The 23363-nt window shown below is 36.2% G+C and overlaps 1 protein-coding gene across 2 annotated transcripts in view; it reads left to right on the top strand.

The window, feature by feature from the left end:
• LOC127453596 (mannosyl-oligosaccharide 1,2-alpha-mannosidase IA-like) overlaps window positions 1–23004 on the top strand; it is a 278918-nt gene extending 255914 nt beyond the window's left edge. For both annotated transcript variants that reach the window (XM_051720073.1, XM_051720072.1), the window contains exons 9-12: window positions 4717–4936; window positions 14276–14448; window positions 16716–16831; window positions 18634–23004. In XM_051720073.1, the coding sequence (XP_051576033.1) occupies window positions 4717–4936; window positions 14276–14448; window positions 16716–16831; window positions 18634–18784 (660 nt within the window). In that variant the 3' untranslated portion in view covers window positions 18785–23004. The remainder of the gene's footprint in view (window positions 1–4716; window positions 4937–14275; window positions 14449–16715; window positions 16832–18633) is intronic.
• The last annotated feature ends 359 nt before the right edge of the window (window positions 23005–23363 follow it).

The raw sequence follows: 23363 nt of genomic DNA, 5'->3' as shown, positions 1-23363 counted from the left end.
ACTCTAAGTCCTCGTGGTGGCATAGTGGCTCACCTCAATCCGGGGGATGGAGGACAAATCTCATTTGCCTTCGCGTCTGAGACGGTCAAACTGCGCATCTTATCACGTGGCTTGCGGAGCGCGTTACCATGGAGACGTAGCGCATGTGGAGACCCACGCTATTCTCCGCGGCATCCATGCACAACCCACCGTGCACCCCACCGAGAGCGAGAACCACATTATAGTGACACGAAGAGGTTACCCCATGTGTCTCTACCCGCTTTAGCAACTGGGCCAATTGGTTGCTTAGGAAGCCTGTCTGGAGTCACTCAGCACGCCCTGGATTCGAACTTGCGACCCCAGGTGTGGTAGTCAGCGTCAGTACTCGCTGAGCTACCCAGGCCCCCCTAGAGGAATTTATTTTTAATGATAACTTTTAAACCTTTAAATCCGTAAGCTTCGAGGTTGTTAATCGATGGTATCGATGCTTCTGTTGAAGCCATCAGTCCACGTTATTTCAATTTCATTTAAAAAAATACAAATAAGTCATGCTTAAAGGGTTAGTTCACCCAAATATGAAAATTCTCTCTTCATTTACTCACCCTCATGCCATCCCAGGCGTTTATTACTTTCTTCTGCAGAACACATTTGTAGAAAAATATTAAAATATCTTAGCTCAGTGGGTCCTTAAAATGCAAGTGGATGGTGATCAGACCTTTGACGTAGAGCTGGGTGATTTTTTTCAATTAATTCAAATTTAAATTTTTGACATGATTTTATTTTTTTAAACGTGGAATCGAGGTTTCGCAATAAATTTTAGCAGACGCTGTAGTTGGATACACTGTCAATCCACCAATGGCTGAATATAAAAGAGAAAAACGTGTGGAAATATGCACGGCTGCGCACTCCAATGTAACGTAGGTTAACAACACGGAGACCGATATAAAAGCCGGTAATATTTCCAGTACAGTGTGATTGTAGGTAGACTTCGTCCATCATGCATGTTTACACCGGCTTAATCAAACAATATCTGCTTTGTGTAAGTTGTGTAAGTCATGAAGCACTAAGCTAAATTTTCTGAGATGTCAACAGAAATGTATGTTTATAATAAAGTGTTACGTACATGACAGTTATGGGAGAATCAACCACATCTCCTTTTACCACGATGATTCAGATAATTATTTACTAATTATTGCATTGTTCTGTGACGTGTTTCAAATGTACTGCACTTATAGCCAACATTTAGGAGGTGAAGTGATCATTTTGACAAACAGCGACATTATTTCAGTTTGCTGCTCTGCTAAAGCGTGTACCGTTAGAGGGCGCCGCGTGCTTACAGCACTGAATGACGTCATTATTTTAAACTGAGCTTATTGCGTTTTCAACACTGAAATGTCTGGACTCTATCTGCATGTGTTTATGGTTATACATACAAAACTGATTGATATACTAAAAATACTCTCTAGATAAACATGACTATTTCTAGATATTGATTTCTAGACAACTTTCTAGATGGACTTGATTTAGATAAAAATAATACATTAATTGTCTGAGGTATTTTGTAGTTTTCTTATTTTATACTATTTAAATAAATTCAATTTTCATTTATTTTACTTTTACGCTGTTGACAACTTTCTGTGTTTCACTTTTTTTGTGCATTTCTATTACACACCTTTGTTTTCTATAATAAAAAAAAAAACTTTTCTAACCAGGTTGCCTTGCATTCTAATAAGGAACATGTTATTTGAATCTTGTTGGAGTTACTTTTTTGAAAAATAACTTTAAATGTAGGAAAATCGAATCGAAAATCATAAATCGTCATTAAGTTTACCATATCGCCCAGCCCTACTTTGACGCTCCAAACAGAACAGACAGTCAGCATAATCCCTACGACGACTCAGGTTCAATTTTTTACTTAAAAAGCAAAACGATCGCTTTTGGTGTGAAAAAGATCAATATTTAAGTACTTTTTAAATATAAATAATCTCTTCCGGTCAGCAGCGGTACGCGCGTGTGGCGTAATTGCTTTGTGATGTTCATGCGAGAACAGACGTACGTGCGACACACCTGGAACAGCGGCGCTGTTTACAACTGAGTAGGAGGAACACTGTACAGAAGCTTCGTTGGTTTTGGTATAGATCTGTATTTGTATCTGTTTGTTTACTCACGATCGTGCATTTGTGTGCTCATCTTGGATGTCTCAACCAAGAGAAAAACGTGAGATTACATGCTTAACACGGCAACACGAATACGTCACACAAGAGACCGTGTGAACGCCGCCCTCTCATGAATGTGCATAATGCTGCTGATCTTTTTCTCACTAAAAGCGATTGTTTTGCTTTAGAAGTTAACATTTATTTAACCAGTGGAGTCATATGGATGACGGTTATGCTGACTGTCTGTTCTGTGTTTTCTGTTGAAGAAAGACAGTCATACACATCTGGGATGGCATGAGAGTAAATGATGAGAGAATTTTCCTTTTTGGGTCAACTATCCCTTTAATAGTGAATTTTCTTCTGAAGAACTACACTACCGATGAACCCGAAGAGAAAGATCCACCAATCAGAGAATCGTGGCGAACATAGCGATGCATTATGAATGATGCAATCGAGTCGCTCTCTCTACACTCTTAAACTACTTCTGTATATATATTTGTATATCTGAATATTTAGCAATAAACGTAAAATATATTGGACTCTATTTTCATGAGTGCGCAATACGCAGCGCTATGCGCCACGACTGTGCACAAATTTCGTGCCAGGGCAAGGGGTCTGTGGGTGTAGGCGTGCAAACTGTTGGTGTATTGTATGTTAATGAAGTGCCACAAAGTGCAGTTTGCAAATTTCATGAGAAATAGGTCATTGCGCCAAGATGTTTCAAAATCACGTCTGTTTTCATCTCAAAGTTTACATGCCGTTTTATGAAACAAATATTTATGGGATTTGTGTTAAACTATCTTTATGTCATGGTTTATTTTTCAATTATTATGTTTATATTTGCAGTTGTATTTATGAATTAATTTGTATTGGTATTTTTCCACCTGTTGTCTTAAGAGTGAATTTCAAGTCACTGTAAAAGGAGCAGAAGTTGGGCAGAGTTAAATGTTTGGATTTGGTATGATTTTTTGACCACTTCTTTATTTTGATTATATTTTTGTTCCATTTGAAGTGTGATATGAATTTAGCAATATTTCAATTTTTATTTCAAAGTTCCAATAAATGAATGTAATTTTTAAAAATCAAAATCGAGCGTGTATGACTTATGGCATAGTGCTGCGATTAGCCCTAGTGCTCTTAAAATATGGTCCAATGTTTCTATACTTTTAATCAACAACTTTAAATCAGTAGTTTTATATTTTTACATCATTCTTAATTCGATTACGTCATTCGCAGTACTTCATGGGATCGTAGTTCATTCCCTAATTAAAGATGTTAAGTACACAGTCTTTTTGTTCGATTTTTAAATACTTTTATTGCTTTGAATAAAAGTTTGTATGTTGTGATCCACCTCGGAGCTGGTTGGTTTGCTTCATGGTCTAGAACTTTTTCATAAAGGATTTGGAGAAAAAAAATGAAAGGGAAAACTAACTCCGGAACCAAGATGGCTAAAAAAGTGGGCGGGCACTGTTGCACTCTATTTGGGTCTTTTGATCAGGTCAATCAAGGGGGCACAAGGGACAGAAAAATATATATTGATTTCAGGCTTTTAAGAGCTCATCAAAATATCAGGCATGGGGAAAAAACATATTTTATAATATAATAACATTTTTGTGATTTGTATGTTAGATTCTTTCAAAAAGAAATCAAGAAAGATGCTTCCAATTATTAGAAGAGTAGTGCTTCCCCTTAAGAATCGTTAATGGAGTCATTAAGGACCTAGAAACATTCTGGAATTAGAATCAGAATCATTAAATTCCCTATGGTTCCCATCCCCAAGACTACAGGTATTTCACTACAATAGCTGAGAATTCTGCTCGAAATGTCACACTTGTGCTTAGTTTAAGATTTAAGTAAAATCAGGGCCTGGGTAGCTCAGCGAGTATTGACGCTGACTGCCACCCCTGGAGTTGCGAGTTCGAATCCAGGGCGTGCTGAGTAACTCCAGCCAGGTCTCCTAAGCAACCATTTGGCCCGGTTGCTTGGGAGGGTAGAGTTACATGGGGTAACCTCCTCGTGGTCTGAGACTTGTCCTCCGCCACCCAGATTGAGGTGAGTAACCGCGCCACCACGAGGACCTACTAAGTAGTGGGAATTGGGCATTCCAAATTGGGGAGAAAAAAAAAATTAAGTAAAATTGGGAGAAATGGTGAGCCAGTTTTTTCTGTGCTTTCTTGAACTCGTGAAATCAGAGACCCTCCCCTTCGAAATCTGATCATTGAAGACGCATTTGAGATGCATATTACTAACAGGTGTATATGGCGATGTGTCTTTCCTGATCACAGATCCAAGATGGATCTTAATACCAGGCCACTTTCTCAACTGGCTTATTAGTGCTGGATTTACAAAAATCTTCTTAAAAAAAAAAAAGAATTAAGAAGAGACTTCTTGGATAAATTCTAAGACATTTGTAAGAAGATATCTAGCTATAAACGTTGACGGTTTACGAAACAAAGGGTGAGAACATTCTTAGGAAGTCAAAATATTCATAACCTTGTTTTTAAGTTAGAAAATATTCTTAATATTGTTTCGTGAATCCGGCCCCTGAAGTATATTTACCATAGTTATTTGTCATTCTCAGGCCATTGAGACAAACCTGGTCCAGAAGTCTCCTGGTGGATTGACGTACGTGGCAGAGTGGAGGGGAGGCATTCTGGATCATAAGATGGGGCACCTGGCGTGTTTCTCGGGTGGTATGATCGGCATCGGTGCTGATGATGGACCTCCAGAGAAGCGACAGCACTACCTGGATCTGGCAGCTGAAATCACTCACACCTGCCACGAATCCTACAGCCGCTCAGGTGAGTTCAGTTAAAGAGAGTGTTTAATACCTCAAGTGTCTTTTAACACTAAAATACTTCCTTCTATCCCAGCTTAATAGACAACTATAAGCAGTGCTGGGCGGATTACTTGTGAATTGTAATCAGGTACTAATTACAAATTACATGACAAAAAAAAAGCAATCAGTAATGTAATATCATGGATTACATTTGGGGGTTTGTAATGTAATCTGATTACTTTTGGATTACTTTTGGATTACTTTAAACCTAATTCTATTTTATTTTATTTTATGTCACATGCATTTGAGTAGGATAATCATTTTAACATAAAATCACAAAGAGGAAGAACATTTATTCCATTCTTTGAACTATTGTGTACCCTACGGGCAGGACCCTTAGAGGTGGCATCCACTAGATCCTTTGAAGCAATTAAGTTCAACATGTGTGCTGCACACCATTGGTGAGGTAGTAAGAAATACATATTTAAGTATATTAAACATATCTAGTTCATTTTAAGTGCATAAAACAATAGAAACATTGCATGAACAAACAATAATGAACCTGAAATCAGCAACAATGACATTGCAAGGCCAAAGCTACGGCTCAAAACTCTGACACATTTACTTTTAACCCTTAGTACTTAGTAATAGTCCATCACCTATCCCTTAGCTGAGGTGCATATCTGACTGTTGTAACGTAAAAGGAGCACATGCTCAAAAATGTTCATCTGTGAGACTTTGTATTTATTTTAGAGCAATCCAAGATGGCAGCATGTTAGTGTATGTCAGTCTTATTTGAGTTCTCTGTTTTGTGCCAAATAAGTGTGTTTTAAGGGTATATGTTGTGTTTTTAAGGGGAATTCAGTTTTTTTAGATCCTTCTATGCATTTTTATGTCTTTGTGAGTTTGCACGAGCGCTATTTTGCACTATCGTTCGCGTCACTGATACTATCCTCTATCAACACCAAATATTTTGGATTTTGCTTACGTTCAATTTGTGGACATTTGCTGTCCTTATGCTGGACTTCTTTAAGGCCAATTCTATGGGAGGATTGTATCTTGTTCCAAACTCACGCTCCAAATTGACGGATGAGGGACTGTCTGACTGGTTTCAAGTGCTCAAACTTCTATACTGGCATCATCTTTCAGTGATTTACTGTCAAGAAAGCTGTATAGATTTATGTACAATACTGTGCAAAAGTTTTAGGCACATAAGATGTTTCACAAAAACATTTGTCTTAGAATGGTTATTGATATCTTCAGCTTTAGTGTGTCAATAGGAAATATACATTTTAAACTCCCAAACATTCCTTTTGCAAATAGAATAGAATAGAAGAACAGGGAGCCCTGCAACAGATGGCATGCATGGCCATGCTTACACCGTGATGTCAGAAAATATCTCATCGTGATTGGCTAGTGTGATCTGGACCGCATTACCTCTGGGACTGTCTGAACTTAGAGGACAGTGCTGAACAGAGAAAATGTCACGTCTGTTACTCCTGTTTATATTAACAGGTCTGAGTTACTCTGAGAGAGAACAAAAGAAGTGGTCTTATGATGACTTCATGCAATTATTTCGGCATATGGATGGCACATCCTGGGATTCTAAACCAGCTGGGCACTCTCTTTGGAATTAAATAGCCCATTATTGCCTACCTCCTTCTCTACAGTTGTATGATATAGATGGTTGGGATTTAGCTTATTCTACTCATAACATATTGTGTTTCCGAGCTGTTAAAGCGAGTTCCACTATGTCGCTTAAATCAGTTAAACTGCACTGAATGCCAGTTTTACTATTATTATTATCAGGGAATGTACATCCAAATTCAGGCACCGGATTTTAAATCTAGGTCTGGATTAGGTTTTATTCACCTAAATGTTCATAGCTTGCTACCTAAACTGGACCTCTCCAGAATCTGGGCTCATTCGAAAAATGCTGATTTTCTTATACTTTCTGAAACTTGGTTAAACAAATCCATCACAAATAAGGATGTTGCTATAAAGGTTTGTACTGTCTTTAGATGTGACCGCCCTAGGAAAGGTGGTGGCATTGCAATCTGTGTAAGAAATGAATTCAATTCCAGGGTAGTAGCTACATCATCAATTACCAAACAGTTTCAATTCTTAGCTCTGAATGTAGAGATTTCAAAGGATGCAACTCTGACATTGATTGGCTGTTATAGTCTCTCCTCATCAAGCTCTGAATCTCAAACTTCACTAACTCAACAACTGTCACAAATGGAAGTAAGTTCAAGTAAGTTTAAGTAAGTTCTTCTAGTGGGTGATCTTAATTGGGATTGGCTGTCTTCTGTTTCTGATCATTTGAAATCTGTGTGCGATTCTTTTCATTTAACTCATTTAATTGACAGTCCTACTCGTTTAAATTCCTTATATTTGCCATTGATGTAAATGATCACTGAGTCATTGCTGCTGTGAGGAATACTAAGTGCCCAAAGTTCAGACCACAAATTCTTTTAAAACGAGATAGAGAACACTTTGTAGAACAAGCCTTTCATCATGATCTGCACCAGTATGATTGGCATCTAATTACTTTTATTGATGATGTGGAAACAGCTTGAACATTTTTACACAGTGGCTTTATTAATTTAGTAAACAAACACACCCCAGTTGGTAAATATAGAGTTAAGGCACGAAACAACCCATGGTTTACTCCAGAGTTGTGTGACTTACTGCAAGATAGAAATGCAGCCTGGGCAGTGTCAGATTGGGTTCTTTTTAGGAAGCTGCACAATCTCTGCATGTCTTGTATTAAAAAAGCAAAATCAGAGTTTTATTGTCATGTCATTAAAGGAGATCAGATCTTGACTGATAAGTCTACTATTAAAGGAGATCAGATCTTGACTGATAAGTCTACTATTTTAGATAGCTTAAATGAGCATTTTATATCTTCATGTTCTCTCTTTGACTCCCAGTCCTATGACTGTGACAATACTGATACGGCATTGGAACAATCTGGAGATGTTGCACACAATTTTATCTCTCATCCATTTGAATTTGTCCCATTTACTGCGGACGAAGTCAAGTTAGCCCTGTGTCAACTTGACCATAAAAAGTCTGCAGGCCCTGATAATCTTGAGCCGTACAATCTGAAACTCGCTGCTGAATTTATTGCTGAACCTTTGGCAACCTTAAAAATATTATTCCTCAAATTTGGAAATCTGCCTATGTGCTACCTCTTTTTAAAGGTGGGGATTCTTCAGTTATGAATAATTAAAGGCCTATTTGAAAATTATGTGTTTTATCAAAGATTAATAATTGAACAACTGAAGCAGTTTTTGGAAACACATTGTATTTTGTCTAATTTCCAGTCTGGTTTTGGAAAACAACACTGTACTATCACTGCTGCCATAAAGGTGACCAGTGATATTATTGAAGCCTTAGATAGTAAAACGATTGTACTAGTCCTTTTCCATGATCTCTCTAAGGCTTTTGACACCATTGATCACTGCATCTTGTTAAAGAGACTTCAGAGTATAGGGCTATCCAGTCAAGCTGTTGGTTGGCTTGCCAATTATCTATCCAACAGAACTCAATGTGTGCAGATAGATGGCTCAAATTCAGCTATATTACCTGTTATCAAGGGAGATCCTCAGGGGTCAGTTTTAGGCCCAATTTTATTTTCTATATATATAAATTATAGTTGTGATAATATATCAAATGCTAAGTATCATCTTTATGCTGACGCTACAATTATTTATTGTTGTGCATCTTCTGCTTCACAGGCAGTTCAGTATTTGCAGACTGCTTTTAACTCAGTCCAGACACAATTACATAAACTCAAACAAAATTAATGATCTTTTCAAATACAAAAGTTTCATCATCAAACCTTATAGATATTGTAACTGTTCAAGGTACCAAAATTGAACCTGTTACAAATGATAAGTACCTGGGCATTGTACTCGATAACCAGTTGTCATTTAAGTTTCATATTGATCACATTGTTTTGATACCCAAACTAAAATTAGGCTTTTATTTTAGAAATAGATCTTCTTTTTATGTTAATGCCAGAAAGTACATGGTGTCTGCAACATTTCTACCTATATTAGACTATGGTGACTTACTGTACATGCTTGCCCCAGTACAATATGTAAAAACAAAAAAAAAAAAAAAAAAACTAGACACCATTTTTCCTAGTGCCTTATATTTTATTACTGGTTGCGGTTATCAAACCCACCATTGTTTTCTCTATGCTAAGGCTGAACTGCCGCCTCTGGATTCACGATGGCGATTACACTGGTACTGTTTCATTTGTAAATCAATATGTGGCCTGTCTCCAATGGACTTATCATCTATTATCTCTGTAAAACATGAACCTTATAATCTTCGTTCAAAGGACATTGTACTACTTGCTGTTCCCCGTGTTAGGTCTGAGTAGGGTAAAAAAGGCTTTAAGTTTAATGCCCCAAAAACATGGAACGACTTATAGGAATATTTAAAATTTACTGTGTTCCCTCTACTGGTTGATTTTCGCACTTGTTAACAACATTGAGTATAGTCAAGTTGAAAACTGCCTTTGTTATATTTGACTGGAATTGATCATTGTTTTGTTCTGTCCCCTTTGGTTGATTTGATTTTGTTCTGTCCCCTTAGGAGACCTGCTGAGTGACTCCAGCCAGGTCTCCTAAGCAACCAAATTAGCCTGTCACATGGGGTAATCTCTTCGTGGTCGCTATAATGTGGTTCGTTCTCGGTGGGGCGCGTGGTGAGTTGAGCGTGGTTGCCGCGGTGGATGGCATGAAGCCACCACACGCACTATGTCTCCATGGCAACACGCTCAACAAGCCACGGGTTGACGGTCGCGGGTTGACGGTCTCAGACGCAGAGGCAACTGGGATTCATCCTCCGCCACCCGGATTGGGGCGAATCACTATGTGACCACGAGGACTTAAAAAGCACATTGGGAATTGGGCATTCCAAATTGGGAGAAAAAAGGGAAAAATAAAACAAATGACAGACCTTTAAAGACAGACCTACCGGGAGCTCTGAGGTTGTTAGTTGTGTTGCTATTTTTTAAAACATTGTGTTTGATATCGGAATTCCTGGTAAATAACTACGCTACCTAAAAGTCTGATGAGAAAGATCGACCAATCAGAGAATCGCTGCGAACAAAGCGCGCCAAAAGAGCTCTGCAGCGACCGCCCACTCCCATGACGCACTTCCTACACTCTCAAACTAATATAAAGGGTTGGGAAAGTTACTTTTAAAAAGTATTCCGCTACAGATTACAGAGCTGTAAAATGTCATTTGTAACGTATTCCGATTACTCAAGGTCAGTAATGTAATCTAAATACTTTGGATTACTCCTTCAGCACTGGTAGATATTTTCACTTGTTTTGACTATATAAAAGTAAATAATGTAAGAATATATACTTCACTGTAAAAATACATTCTCTGAAAAAAAGGCTAAATATCTAATGCAGTTTTGCTACTCAAGTAAATGTATCTTGTTTTAAGGATTTTTAAATTTTTTACAGAAAAACAATATTTAAATTATTATTAAGAATACATTTTTTGCAATGCATCTTCGCCCTAATATCAAACATATTACTAGAGAAAAAAGTTATGCTCTAATGTAAATTTTCTTCATAGAATTCATTATATAATATAATCGTGCCTGGTAACAGATGCATGTAAAGACAAGAAATAGCATGTTAGCTTAATGTTCAATTTACACAAGGTTAACTATTTCTGATGCTCCAAACAGAGTGAACACAACAACATCCTTTTCTGATCGTATGTGGATTCTGTTCATATAATGATGCAGAAAATATATTATTTGTAGCTTTCTATATGATGTTAAAGGCTACATTGGTTAGCACTTCTTGTAAAAATAACCCAGTCGCATTAAAAACATCATCAAGGCATGTAATCGTGTATTTATCTGTTTTTGTGAAGCTGTCGAAACATGATGTAACTACTCTATTAATCTCCCAAGAGAAAGTTCCTCAATGATGTCATATCCACGTTTTCACTCACAAAATGAAACAAATCTTAAGTGTTTCACCGCTGTTCAAAAGCTCCTCGGATCGCATAAATTATATGGATAAATGTATTCAAACTGAATAGACTAAGTATTAAATGAAACAAATTACAATAAAATTTTTGAATGTAACTGTATTCTGATTACAAACAATTTAAATTGTAACTGTAGAGGAATACAATTACTTATATTTAGTATTTTAAAATACGTAATCCTGTTACATGTATTCCGTTACTCCCCAGTCCTGCTTATATTTTTGTATATATCTCAATATTTTGCAATAAACGTAAAATATATTGTTTATATACTTATAATCAACAACTTTAAATCAATCTGCTTCATGGAATTGTAGTTCAAGACATTAAATACACAGTCTTGTATCTTTGTCTTTTTGTCCATTTTTGAATTACTTTTTGCTTTAAATCAAAGTTTGCAATGTTGTGATTCTCCTCGGAGCTGGTTGGTTTGGTTCATGGCGTAAAACTCTTTAATAAAGGATTTGATAAAATCCCTATGAATGGGAAAAACACTTCCAGCACCACTATGACTGAAAAAGTGGGCGGGCACTGTTGCCCTCTATTCCTGAACTCTGTTTTTACGACCAATAAGAAACGGGGAGTTTCAGGAAACCTGTTTGAAAACAGTCATTATCAGAAACCTGTGAATGGCTTATTTATTGTTGTCTCTGCATATTAAACTGGGATTGGCAAAAGCAATTTAAGATTGAAAAAACTACACACTTCACCTTTAAATCTTCTCTAAAAGGAAAATATACATCATTTAGGATCGTGGAAGACACCAATCAGAGTGATTGTAGTTGAAGGTTGTTGCAGTTTTCGTTGAAAGGGAATATTCCTTTTGTCTTTATCTTTTTCTTCATGCTTCTAGTAGAGAAAATCCAATCTGTTGCCGCTCAGATAGAGGAAGGTTGTTACTCTTTCGTATTATCAGACAGCGCTGGTTTCTCACACATCAGACACAAAACAAATGAGATGAATTGTGCTGGACTTCACAACGCTCTCATCAAGGGAATCCAAGAGCAACAGATTTAGTGTGAATGGAGTAGGGCTGACATTTTTCGGGATATCTTGTTTAATCTCATCTCTCCATTGAATTTCTGACCTCACGTCTCACTTAAAATATAATCCACAGAGTCAATTCAATCTCGCTGCCATAGGACTGAAACAATATGAATGAATCTCACAAAACCTGTCAAGAATATGTCCCAGTCTGTTTCATCCCAAAACCAAAAAGAAGAAATTATATTTTGTGGAAAGAAAATAAAGCCTTTATTGGGACTATTGAGATATTTTGCATTGTAACATTATTTTCATGACAACTGAGCACATTTTCGTTCCTAATTCTCTAATGTACTGCAAACAAAATCTCTTTTTCTTTACATCAATGTGAAAACTATAAGAATATAAGATTAAATTGTCACACTTTTACATTAAGGTTATATTCGTTAACATTTGTAAATGCATGGTATCATTAACTAACAATTAACTAACAACTTATTAATCTTGGTATATATATATATATATATATATTTAATGCATTACCTAATGTTAACATATACAGCTTTTAATTTAGAAAAAAATTTCTTAGTACATGTTAAATTTATAATAATAACATTTTTATAAAGTGTTGCCATTTAAATTGTCCCGTTTTTATACATCATGGCAGTTTTTGCTCTACTGGCTTTACTTTATGCTGATTAAAATCATTTTTTAAAATCATGTACACTAATTAGCCTATTTTACTGTAATATAGTAGAAATGACTGTATTCTAGTGAGAATCACCCTTGAATAATGAGAATTTTTTAATTTTTTTTCTCCCCTTTTCTCCCCAATATGGAATGCCCAGTTCCCAATGCGCTCCAAGTCCTCATGGTGGTGTTGTGACTCGCCTCAATTCGGGTGGCGGAGGACGAATCTCAGTTGCCTCCGCGTCTGAAACCATCAATCCGCGCATCTTATCACTTATGAGCGCGTTAACGCAGAGACGTAGCGCATGTGGAGGCTTCACGCTATTCTCTGCGGTATCCACGCACAACTCACCACGTGCCCCACCGAGAGCGAGAACCACATTATAGCGACCACGAAAGAGGTTAACCCAACGTGACTCTACCCACCCTAGCAACCGGGCCAATTTGGTTGCTTAAGAGACCTGGCTGGAGTCACTCAGCATGCCCTGGAATCGAACTTGCGACTCCAGGGGTGGTAGTCAGCGTCAATACTCGCTGAGCTACACAGGCCCCCCAAAAACCTCAAAATTAAAACGTCTGGACGCATTACAGTAATGACGATTTAGGGAAGATGTGCTTAATTGTCATGAAACTAATATTACAATACAACTGGTCCTAAAATAGGCTTCATTTTCTTTATGCAAAATATAAATATATATATTAATTAATAAATTATTTAAATTTAATTATTTCAGTTAAATTAATTACGCGACTGGTCCTAAAATAGGCTATATTTTCTTAATGCAAAATATAATTACTTATATTAATTAATATAATTAATTCTTAATATAATGACGTATTTATACATCAATATTTGTTGTACTGTATGCTGATTAAAAAAATATGAATGCTTTAAATCTGAGATGGCTCGAAGCTTTTGGTTTATTAACTTCTTTCTCACATTATAATATGCCTCACTGCACAGTGACGCTCAGAGAAGCTGTTATATTAAACACATTTGGAGGGAGAATGCCTGCTCTGCATTAAGGAGTGTCTCTATAATAACGACAATAAACAACCCCCTATGGCAAAACTTCTGGCACGCAGCCATCAACGTAACAGACGGCCTAGAGCGTCATTCACAATAATCACAAAAAACACACTTTAATATGACAGCCATACCATGAAATATATTGTAAAATACTGAAGTGGCTTTATATTGCTAAAGAAATAGGAAATTCAGACAAAACTAACCAAAATCAGAATGCAAATGAAGATGTTTGTTCAGGAGAGAGTGTTCTCTCAGGCTGGGGCTGGTTGTAATGTTAGATTTAAGTGGCAGAATGGGATACATTTTGGTTTCCTACGTTCCGTTCTGATTTGAAAGCTTTGTGTTTTCATAAAAGATGTCCTCACAGTCTGGCTGGCGATCGTAGCATGCACAAACAACACACACACTCGCAGATAATGTTTGTTTTCACTTTAAAGATAAATGCGAGAACTAATCCCGTCATTTATTATGATTAACAATAGTGATAACCATAACATTGTTTTGACATCTCATGGCTATAAATAAGAAACATGGATGCAGTTTAACTGGTTTGGTGTTGATGTGTAAAACTATGTCAGAGAACCGTTGTGATTATATTTAAAGGTTTTTCTCTGTCAACAGCCACTAAACTTGGTCCGGAGGCGTTTCGTTTTGATGGAGGAGCTGAGGCCACCGCCACCCGCCTGAGTGACCGCTACTACATCCTGAGGCCAGAGGTCATCGAGAGCTACATGTACATGTGGCGTTTGACCCATGACCCCAAGTACAGGCAATGGGGCTGGGAGGCTGTGGAGGTGTGTGAGATATCTTTGAAAAAATACAATGAATTATACTGCACATGTTTTTTTAAAGTTGATGTTTTATTTAGTCTAAATAAACCCTTCTTTTTGTCATTTGAAAAGGTACTGCTAAACTATCAAGAAATTATTATTTTTCTAATAGGCCAAAACTTTTATCACCAATCTTACGGTAAGTATGTGGTTACAGCATTACAAATTCCAAGAGTCCCAACAGTCGTAAAAAACCTGGAAATGTTCAGTTTAAAACCAAACAATTGTTTCATTTCATTTCTGTCGTGCATCGCGCTTTTCATGGACATTGTTAAAATCATAAAAAGTCATGGCAGTTTAAAAAGTTACTGTTTTTCTAGTTGTTCTTTGTTTGTGCTATGTCTGGACGGACGAACAGAGACAGACGGATGGACGGATAGACAGACGGATAGATAGATAGATAGATATCTGGTTTGATCTTCATCTAAGTTACAATAATGAACAAACACAATCTAATTTAACTAATAACACACAAATTATTGTATTGTTCTTGTATATATTGTATACAAAATTGGAAGAAGTATGTGAACCCTTAGGCTAATGACGTCAACATAAGCTAATTAAAGTCAAGAGTTGGCAAACCTGGCATTCAATTAATGAAACGAGATTGGAGGTGTGGGTTAGAGCTACTTTGATTTATAAAAAGCACTCTAACATTTTGAGTTTGCTATTCACAAGAAGCGTCTGTTGACGTGGATCATGCCTCACAAAAAACAGATCTCAGAAGACCTACGATCAAGAATTGTTGCTTTGCATAAAGCTGGAAAGGGTTATAAAGTTATCTCGAAGAGCTTAGATATTCATCTGTGCAATCTGATGATTTAGTACTATAGGTACTCTCACTAGAAGTGGCTGTCCTGCCAAGATGACTCAAAGGGCACACCTCAGAATGCTCAATGAGGTTAAAAAAGAACCCTAGAGTGACAGATAAAGACTTGAAGGAATCATTGGAACTGGTTAACATCTCTGTTCATGAGTCTACTATACGGAAAACATTAAACAGGTATGGTGTTCATGGCAGGACAACATGAAGGAAGCCACTGCTTTCCAACAAAACATTGCTGCACACCTGAAGTTTGCCAAAGACCATCTTGACCTCTACTAGTGGAGCTACTGGGAAAATGTTTTGTGGACTGATGAAACTAAGATTAAATTGTTGGAAGAACACACAGCACTACATATGCTGTAAAATGGGCACTGCATACCAACATGAAAACATAATCCCAACGGTGAAGAATGGTGGAGGGAGCGTCATGATTTGCCATCATCGTGGGAAAAATGAATCCCCAAGTTTATCAAGATATCTGATAAACCGCAGGATAATATCAGGGTTGCTGCGCACCATCTGAAGCTTAGTAGAAGTTGAGAGATGCAGCAGGACAATGACCCTAAACATCAAAGTAAATCCACTACAGAATGGTTTCAAAAAAAGAAAATCCATCTTTTGGAGTGTCCCAGTCAGAGCCCAGACCTTAACCCAATAGAGATGCTGTGGAATGACCTCAAGAGAGTCGTTCACACCAGATATCCTAAGAATATGGCTGAACTGAAGCAGTTCTGTTAGGAAGAATGATCCAAAATTCCTTCTGAACATTGTGCAGGTTTAATCTACATGGATGGACGGACGGACGGACAGACAGACAGGCAGATAAATAGACGTGGAAGGAAAGTTTGAGAATATCAGTTAAAATGGTTCTTGCTCACATTAGCCTTGTAAATGGTTTGCTATGGTTGTTACATTAATATAACTCGTGTTAAAGTTGTGTGTGTTCTCTCTCCAACAGACTGACATGTTAATTACAGGGTTCAGGAGGTGGAGAAGAAATGGATTTGTCACGTACATTTCCAAAACAAACTCATGAGCCAACCCTAATAATAGAGTGCAGATTTGTTCTAGGTTAATGCATCATTAATTTGCCATGTCAGCTCTTTATATTCTGTATTCAAATTAAACAACCAAGTAACAAAAAGCAGTTCTCACATTATAAATAACATTCTCACAGATCACCTGTATCTTTTACCATCATGCAACTGGGGTTACCATTATATTAGACAGTGTTTCTTAACTGGATTTACATTGGACATCAAGTGGCGATCCAATGCAGTACCAACACTGTTTAGCGGCTTAAAGTAAACTTAAATGTCCTTAAAATCAAACAGGGAAATTGAAAAGTTCTTCAGTTCAGAATATTGTGATTGAACGGTCACAAGCACATGCCTTGTCTTCACAGGCGTTAGAGAAGCATTGTCGTGTAGACGCTGGTTTCTCTGGAATTCGTGATGTGTACTCCTCAACGGTCAGCCATGACAACATGCAGCAGAGCTTCTTCCTGTCTGAGACCCTCAAGTGAGTGAAATAACTGCTTGTGTTCCTCTTCATACACCTGCTGAATTAAAGCACACTCTGAATCATGAAATCCGTAAGTTTAAGAGACAGTCGCGGAAGAGAAATTTACATTCAGTGATAATTGTACTTTGTATAAAGGAAGGTTGACCATCCTCACTTGTGTGGATAAGTGAGTGTTTATTAGACACACTCACAGTTCAAAAGTTAATTAGTGAATAAAAGTGTCAATATCTTTCAAAAACACACATTTCACATCGATTCCAAACTTTTGAATGGTATATATTTGCTTTAGTTGCATCTCAGTATGTTGTGTACTCTTCTGCTCTGGATTTGGCCAAAGAATACATGCAATTCATGCAATACTTCAGAAGCAAAAATCAGGATTATTAAAATGATGTGGAACCAGCAAGGTGATGCATAAAGTCCAGCAAACACACTGTATAGGAGCGAGACAAATTGAAACTACATTGACCTACATTTAAATTTTTACCCGATTGCTATAGTAGCTAACTGCCTTTACAAAATAGGTTGTTACAGTAGTCATTTCTATATATGCTATTAAAGCTAAATTTGTTAGGTTTGGTTTAATCTTTTTTATAGTAATACTTGGTACTTTTGGTACTTACCATGGTAATTTTCAACCAGTCAAACCTCCCGGTTCCCAAGGTTATGGAAATGTTGAAATAGAGATTTTCCAGGCCTGGGAAATTCAAGCAGTAAAGTGGAAATTAATACAACCTTTTAAAGTCATGGGAATGAGTTAAATATAAAAAAAATCATGGAAATTTGTTAAATCTTTAAAAAAAATTACAGAAAAGTAATGGAAATTAGTTAAATCTTTAAAAAAAAATCATGGAAAGGTTGTGGACATTTTTTAAACTTAATAAATTGTTTTTTTTAAAAGTCTAGGAAATTAGTTACACTTAAAACTACATGGTGAGTCATAGATTTCAGTTAAATCTTAAAGTTGTAGAAATTATTTTATTTAATTTTATTTATTTATTTATTTTTTTTATTTGGAATAGTGGAAAATTGTTTAAAATTAAAAATATGGAAAAGTCATGAAAATTTGTTTAAACGTATTTAGTTTTTAATTTTATTTCTATTTAAATTAAAAAACATTTTGGGGGGGAGGAAGTCGTGGAAATTAGTTAAATCTTAAAAAACATGGAAAAGTCATAGAATTTTGTTGAATCTTAAAAAAATCATGGAAAATAGTTAAATCTTAAAAAGCATAGAAAAGGCGTAGAAATTAGCTTAATCTTATAAAATGTGGAACAGTTGCGGAAATTCATTTAATTAAAAAAAAAGTCATGGAATTTAGTAAAATAAAATAAAAAATCATGGAAAAGCTGTGGAAATTTTTTTACACTTTTTTTTAACATTTTTTTATTTTATTTTTTTAAGTCATGAAATTCAGTTAAATCTAAAACAACATGGTGAGTAATAGATTTTAGTTAAATCTTAAAGTCATAGAAATTATTTATTTCTTTGTTTTTTGGAATAGTGGAAAATGGTTTAATATTAAAAATATGGAAAAAACTCATGGAATTAGTTACATATTAAAATCATGGAAATTTCTACAATGAATACACTGTACATCTAGTTATGCTCTGCTCTAAAATATTTTATTGGCTAGAAATGACTCTATATAATTACTATAAAAAGATTTTTAAAAATCCAGTTATTTGAATGACTGGAAAAGTCATAAAAAATGGTCAAAAAGTGTGGGAACATTGAAACATGTGAAGTGAGTTATTTTTAATAAATGTGTTAACCCTCGCTCTGTGATTGGACTGTAGATACCTGTACCTGCTGTTCTCTGAGGACGACCTGTTGCCGCTTGACGACTGGGTGTTTAACACAGAGGCGCACCCACTGCCAATCGTACGAAAGAATTGTCTACGGGAGCAAAGCAGCACACTGGACAACGGACAGACGCCTCTCGAGTAGAACTGACCATTCCATGTACAGAACACACACACACACACACACACACACACACCTGAAACACTGATTCAAAATGCAGGGCCACGACCTCAAGGGCCCTGACATGAATTCTCAGCTCCTTTCCTGAAAAGGATCTTGTCAAATATATACGCTGTGATTGTATATCTCTTGTATATCTGGACAATCAAAGTAAAACGTGACTTTCATAAGAAGAGCACCTTTTTTCCTTTGCTTCTTTCCTCTGTGAGGAAACAGAATAACTTGCAGCCCCAAATCTGTGGGAAGCGTGCAGTATGTAAAGAGAAAACCACTTTTCTTCACCCCTCGCCTGTAATTTCTTTTCTTTCAGCCTTTCATTGTGCATTCCTCTCCCAACTCTTCTGCTAAAGCGTTTGCGCTCTCCATTTGATTTTCTCTCTGAACACCATGATACTTTTCTCTGTCTAGTTTTATGTCCAATTATGTGGTATAATCTTTTTTTTATGAGGAGGTAAAGCAAGGACCAAGGTATTTCCATACTATCCTTTGATAAATTTAAGGATAAAAGTTCAAATCTATTGTACAAAACTAGATTTACATTTCTTGAAGGAAACAGTTGTGCTTGCAAGGCAGCAGAAGTCCAATTCCAGGTTTTCAGAAACCATGGAAGCAATTCCAAGAGACAATTGCAGACTAACTTTCTTGGCAAAGCAATGCTTTATTCAAATTGATAGTATGAAAGACAAAAGATCATGTCACGTCCCAAAGCCTCAGAGTCGAAGAATCGACTCTCCGTAAACAAGTCTTATTACCAAACACTTTTGTTTCTCAAATAAACATATTTTGGAGACTCTTTATTTTAGTGTCCTTGTTACATTGTAATTACACATGTAAGTACTGAGTAATATTACTTAACAACATGTACTTACTATAGGTTTAGGTTTAGGGTTTGGTTTAGGGTTATTTACTTCTAATTATGCATCATTTACTGTTATTACTATAGTCATTACACATTGTATGTATAACAGGGACACTGTAAAATAGATGATACCCATATTTTGTTTTAGGGATGTTTAGATATATTTACTGGAATACAAGACAAAATTCTGATTAAGAAAATGATTTATGCTGTAAAGGCAGCTATAATTGGTTAAATATATGCAAGAAAGTCTAGAAATCACAACTAATTATGCAAAAAGATGCAAGAGAGTAGACCAATCGAAATTCGGTATGCAAATATGACAATGATGTCATCACTAGCTTGGTTTCCATCCACATATTTTTATGCAAATTTTGGAATATTGCGGGATAAAATGCACCAAGATTTGAAAAATTCTCCAAAGTTCACATAAGAAAACGTAGCGTATAAGCTCAACTGAGGGGGATACATTTCATTTCTATTTTGCGCAAATTTCCGCAGCATCTCTATTTTGTTCTCTTAAACACATGGGATGCAAACGCTGCTTTATTCACAAACTGCATTTGCGATAATAGCTTGGATGGAAACATGATTTTAAAACTTTAATCTTAAATTCCTTAAAAAAGCATAAAGTAAAAAAAATAAAAAATAAAAAAATAAAAAAAAGCACACCTAAAGCATAAATTATGTACAAAACCAAGTCTGTACGTACATTCCGTTATTAATTGCGTGAGTTTGATACTTTGGAACAAACGCCTAACCAGAATGTGTGAGGAATATCAATGTAGTGCTGCCTTGCAAGAGTTGTAATCATTTTAAATATTGTTAATAAGTTGAATGATATCATAAACAGGGTGGAAAGCAAGTTGATTGTTTTAATGTGATTCTAGTGCCCATCTTCATAAACTCTTTATTTTAAACACGACACGTTTCAAAGACCAGCATCACAAAAGAGTTAAAACACACTTTCACAGAGTCTGACACTATGTGACCACAAGGGCTGGGTGATGTATTGACCATATATTAACAATGATTTTGCTGGCGATATAAAATGAAGCAACATTGTGAATGTCGCGATGATTTTTATATGCTTTTTTGAGCCATTATGTTTCCTAAAAAGCTTGTCATTAGGCTAGTACTGCGATTCTTCCTTGTCGCACAAGTTTGCGAGCATTAAGATTGAAATGTTTCAATAGCACCTCTGATTTACAGTGGCAAGAAAAAGTATGTGAACCCTTTGGAATTAGCTGTTTTCTGCATTAATTGGTCATAAAATGTGGTCTCATCTTCATCAAAGTTACAAGTATAGACAAACACAATGTGCTTAAGCTAACAACACACAAACGATTATAATCTTTCATGTCTTTATTGAACACATCCCGTTAAACATTCACAGTGCTGCGGAAAAAGTAAGTGAACCCGCTGATTTAATAACTGGTCGATCCTACTTTGGCAGCAATAACCTCAACCAAGAGTTTCCGGTAGCCGCGGATTACACCTACTGTACATCACTTCCTTACAGAACTGCTTCAGTTCAGCCATATTCTTAGGATGTCTGGTGTGAACGGCTCTCTTGAGGTTATTCCACAGCATATCTTTTTTTCCCTCGATGATGGCAAGCGGTCCCGGCCCCGAAGCAGCAAAGCAGCCCCAAATCATGATGCTCCCTCCACAGTACTTCACCGTTGGGATGATGTTTTCATGTTGGTATGCGGTGCCCTTTTTACACCATACGTAGTGCTGTGTGTTCTTCCCAAACAATTCAACCAAAGTTTCATCAGTCCACAAAACATTTTCCCAGTAGCGTTAGGGAGTGTCAAGATGGTCTTTGGCAAACTTCATGCATGCACAATATTTTTGTTGGAAAGCAGCGGCTTCCTTCATGTTGTCCTGCCATGAACACCATACCTGTTTAATGTTTTCCATATAGTAGACTCATGAACAGAGATGTTAACCAGTTCCAATGATTCCTTCAAGCCTTTATCTGTCACTCTAGGGATCTTTTTTTACCTCATTGAGCATTCTGCGGTGTGCCCTTTGAGTCATCTTGACTGGACGGCCACTTCTAGTGAGAGTACCCATAGTACTAAATCATCTCCATTTATAGACAGTTTGTCTAACTGTGGACAGATGTATATCTAAGCTCTTCGAGATAACTTTGTAACCCTTTCAAGCTTTAAGCAAAGCAACAATTCTTGATCATTGATCTTCTGAAATCTCTTTTTTGTGAGGCATGGTCCACGTCAGCAGATGCTTCTTGTGAATAGCAAACTCTGCATGTTTGAGTGCTTTTTATAAGTCAAAGTAGATCTAACCCACACCTCCAATCTCGTTTCATTAAGACTCTAATTAGCTTTTGTTGATGTCATAAGCCTAGGGGTTCACATACTTTTTCCAACCGACACTGTGAACGTTTGAATGATGTATTCAGTATGTACAAGAACAATACAATAATTTGTGTGTTATTAGTTAAAACAGATTGTGTTTTTTCATTATGGTAACTTAGATGAAGATCAAACCAGATTTTTAGACACATTTTTACATAAATGCAGGTAATTCCAAAGGGTTCACATACTTTTTCTGACACTGTAATCTTCCGTAACAAAATACAACATTAAGAGTTGATACGTTGATAAAAAAGTTGTTTGCCAAATCCACACATGGTGTTTTTCATATATTAAAACGTTTTAGTAGAATGTTGGTATGTTGGTAAATACTGGTGCATAGAAATAAAATAAAATAATATGTAATTTGTCCTTTTTTTACTTGATAAACGGTGTTGAAAACATACCTTGATTATTTACTAATTTTACTGTATTGTACTTTAAACATTCTGAATATACTTGGAACAGTTACTGTTTGATTGAAATGATAGTTCCTCTGATTGAGAGAAGAAAATAACTATTTTCTAAGCCATTTTTTGGAACGAATACATATTCAGATATATATTAAATATTGTGAAGAGGTTGAAAAATAACAAGCTTCTTTAGCTATGTCGCCCAGTTCTGCTGGTCACAGTCGTGTCAAAGCATCGATGGTGAATGTGAAGAGTCAAAGCTGTCGAACATTACCAGATGAATGTGCCTGATTCATGTTATTAATTGTTCTACACATTTTCTCTTTTCTAATCTTTATGGAAGTTCATGAAAGATTGTTCTTTAAATTTTCCTCAGGTGTTTCTGTAAAATGATAAGTTTGCAGTTATTTGCACTATTAATTACGGTAGTGCTTATCGTTGTTCATTTTAACGTCTCTCATTGTTGAATATTTTCAAATACTGGTAAATGATCTGTGCGACTTTATACATTTAAAACAAGTGCACAAATCTTGTTGGTGTCTTTTTTTCATATACTGTTTTCAGGACAGGCAAGTGTCTAGTAATTAGCCCAGGCAAAATTAATGGCATGGTTTAGTTTCATAAAGTTCTCTGAACTTATTACAGTATGCACACATTAGATTTCTAACAGCCCATGGGCTTTATATGTGTTTTATTAATTGCAGGATTAGGAATAATTTCCACTCAGGGTTGATCACTTATGTTTACTCTCTCTCTCTCTCTCTCTCTCTCTCTCTCTCTCTCTCTCTCTCTCTCAACTAGTTTGTTCATCATAATCACATGAAAGGTCTCATGTGGATGGTCTTAATAATTATTTTAGGGGGTCTCATCATGATGAGGAATCAAAT

Source organism: Myxocyprinus asiaticus, chromosome 16 (assembly GCF_019703515.2).
Source record: "Myxocyprinus asiaticus isolate MX2 ecotype Aquarium Trade chromosome 16, UBuf_Myxa_2, whole genome shotgun sequence".
NCBI lineage: Eukaryota > Metazoa > Chordata > Actinopteri > Cypriniformes > Catostomidae > Myxocyprinus > Myxocyprinus asiaticus.
Note: the sequence above shows the minus strand (reverse complement) of the source record. Positions and strands in the feature narration are given on the sequence as shown.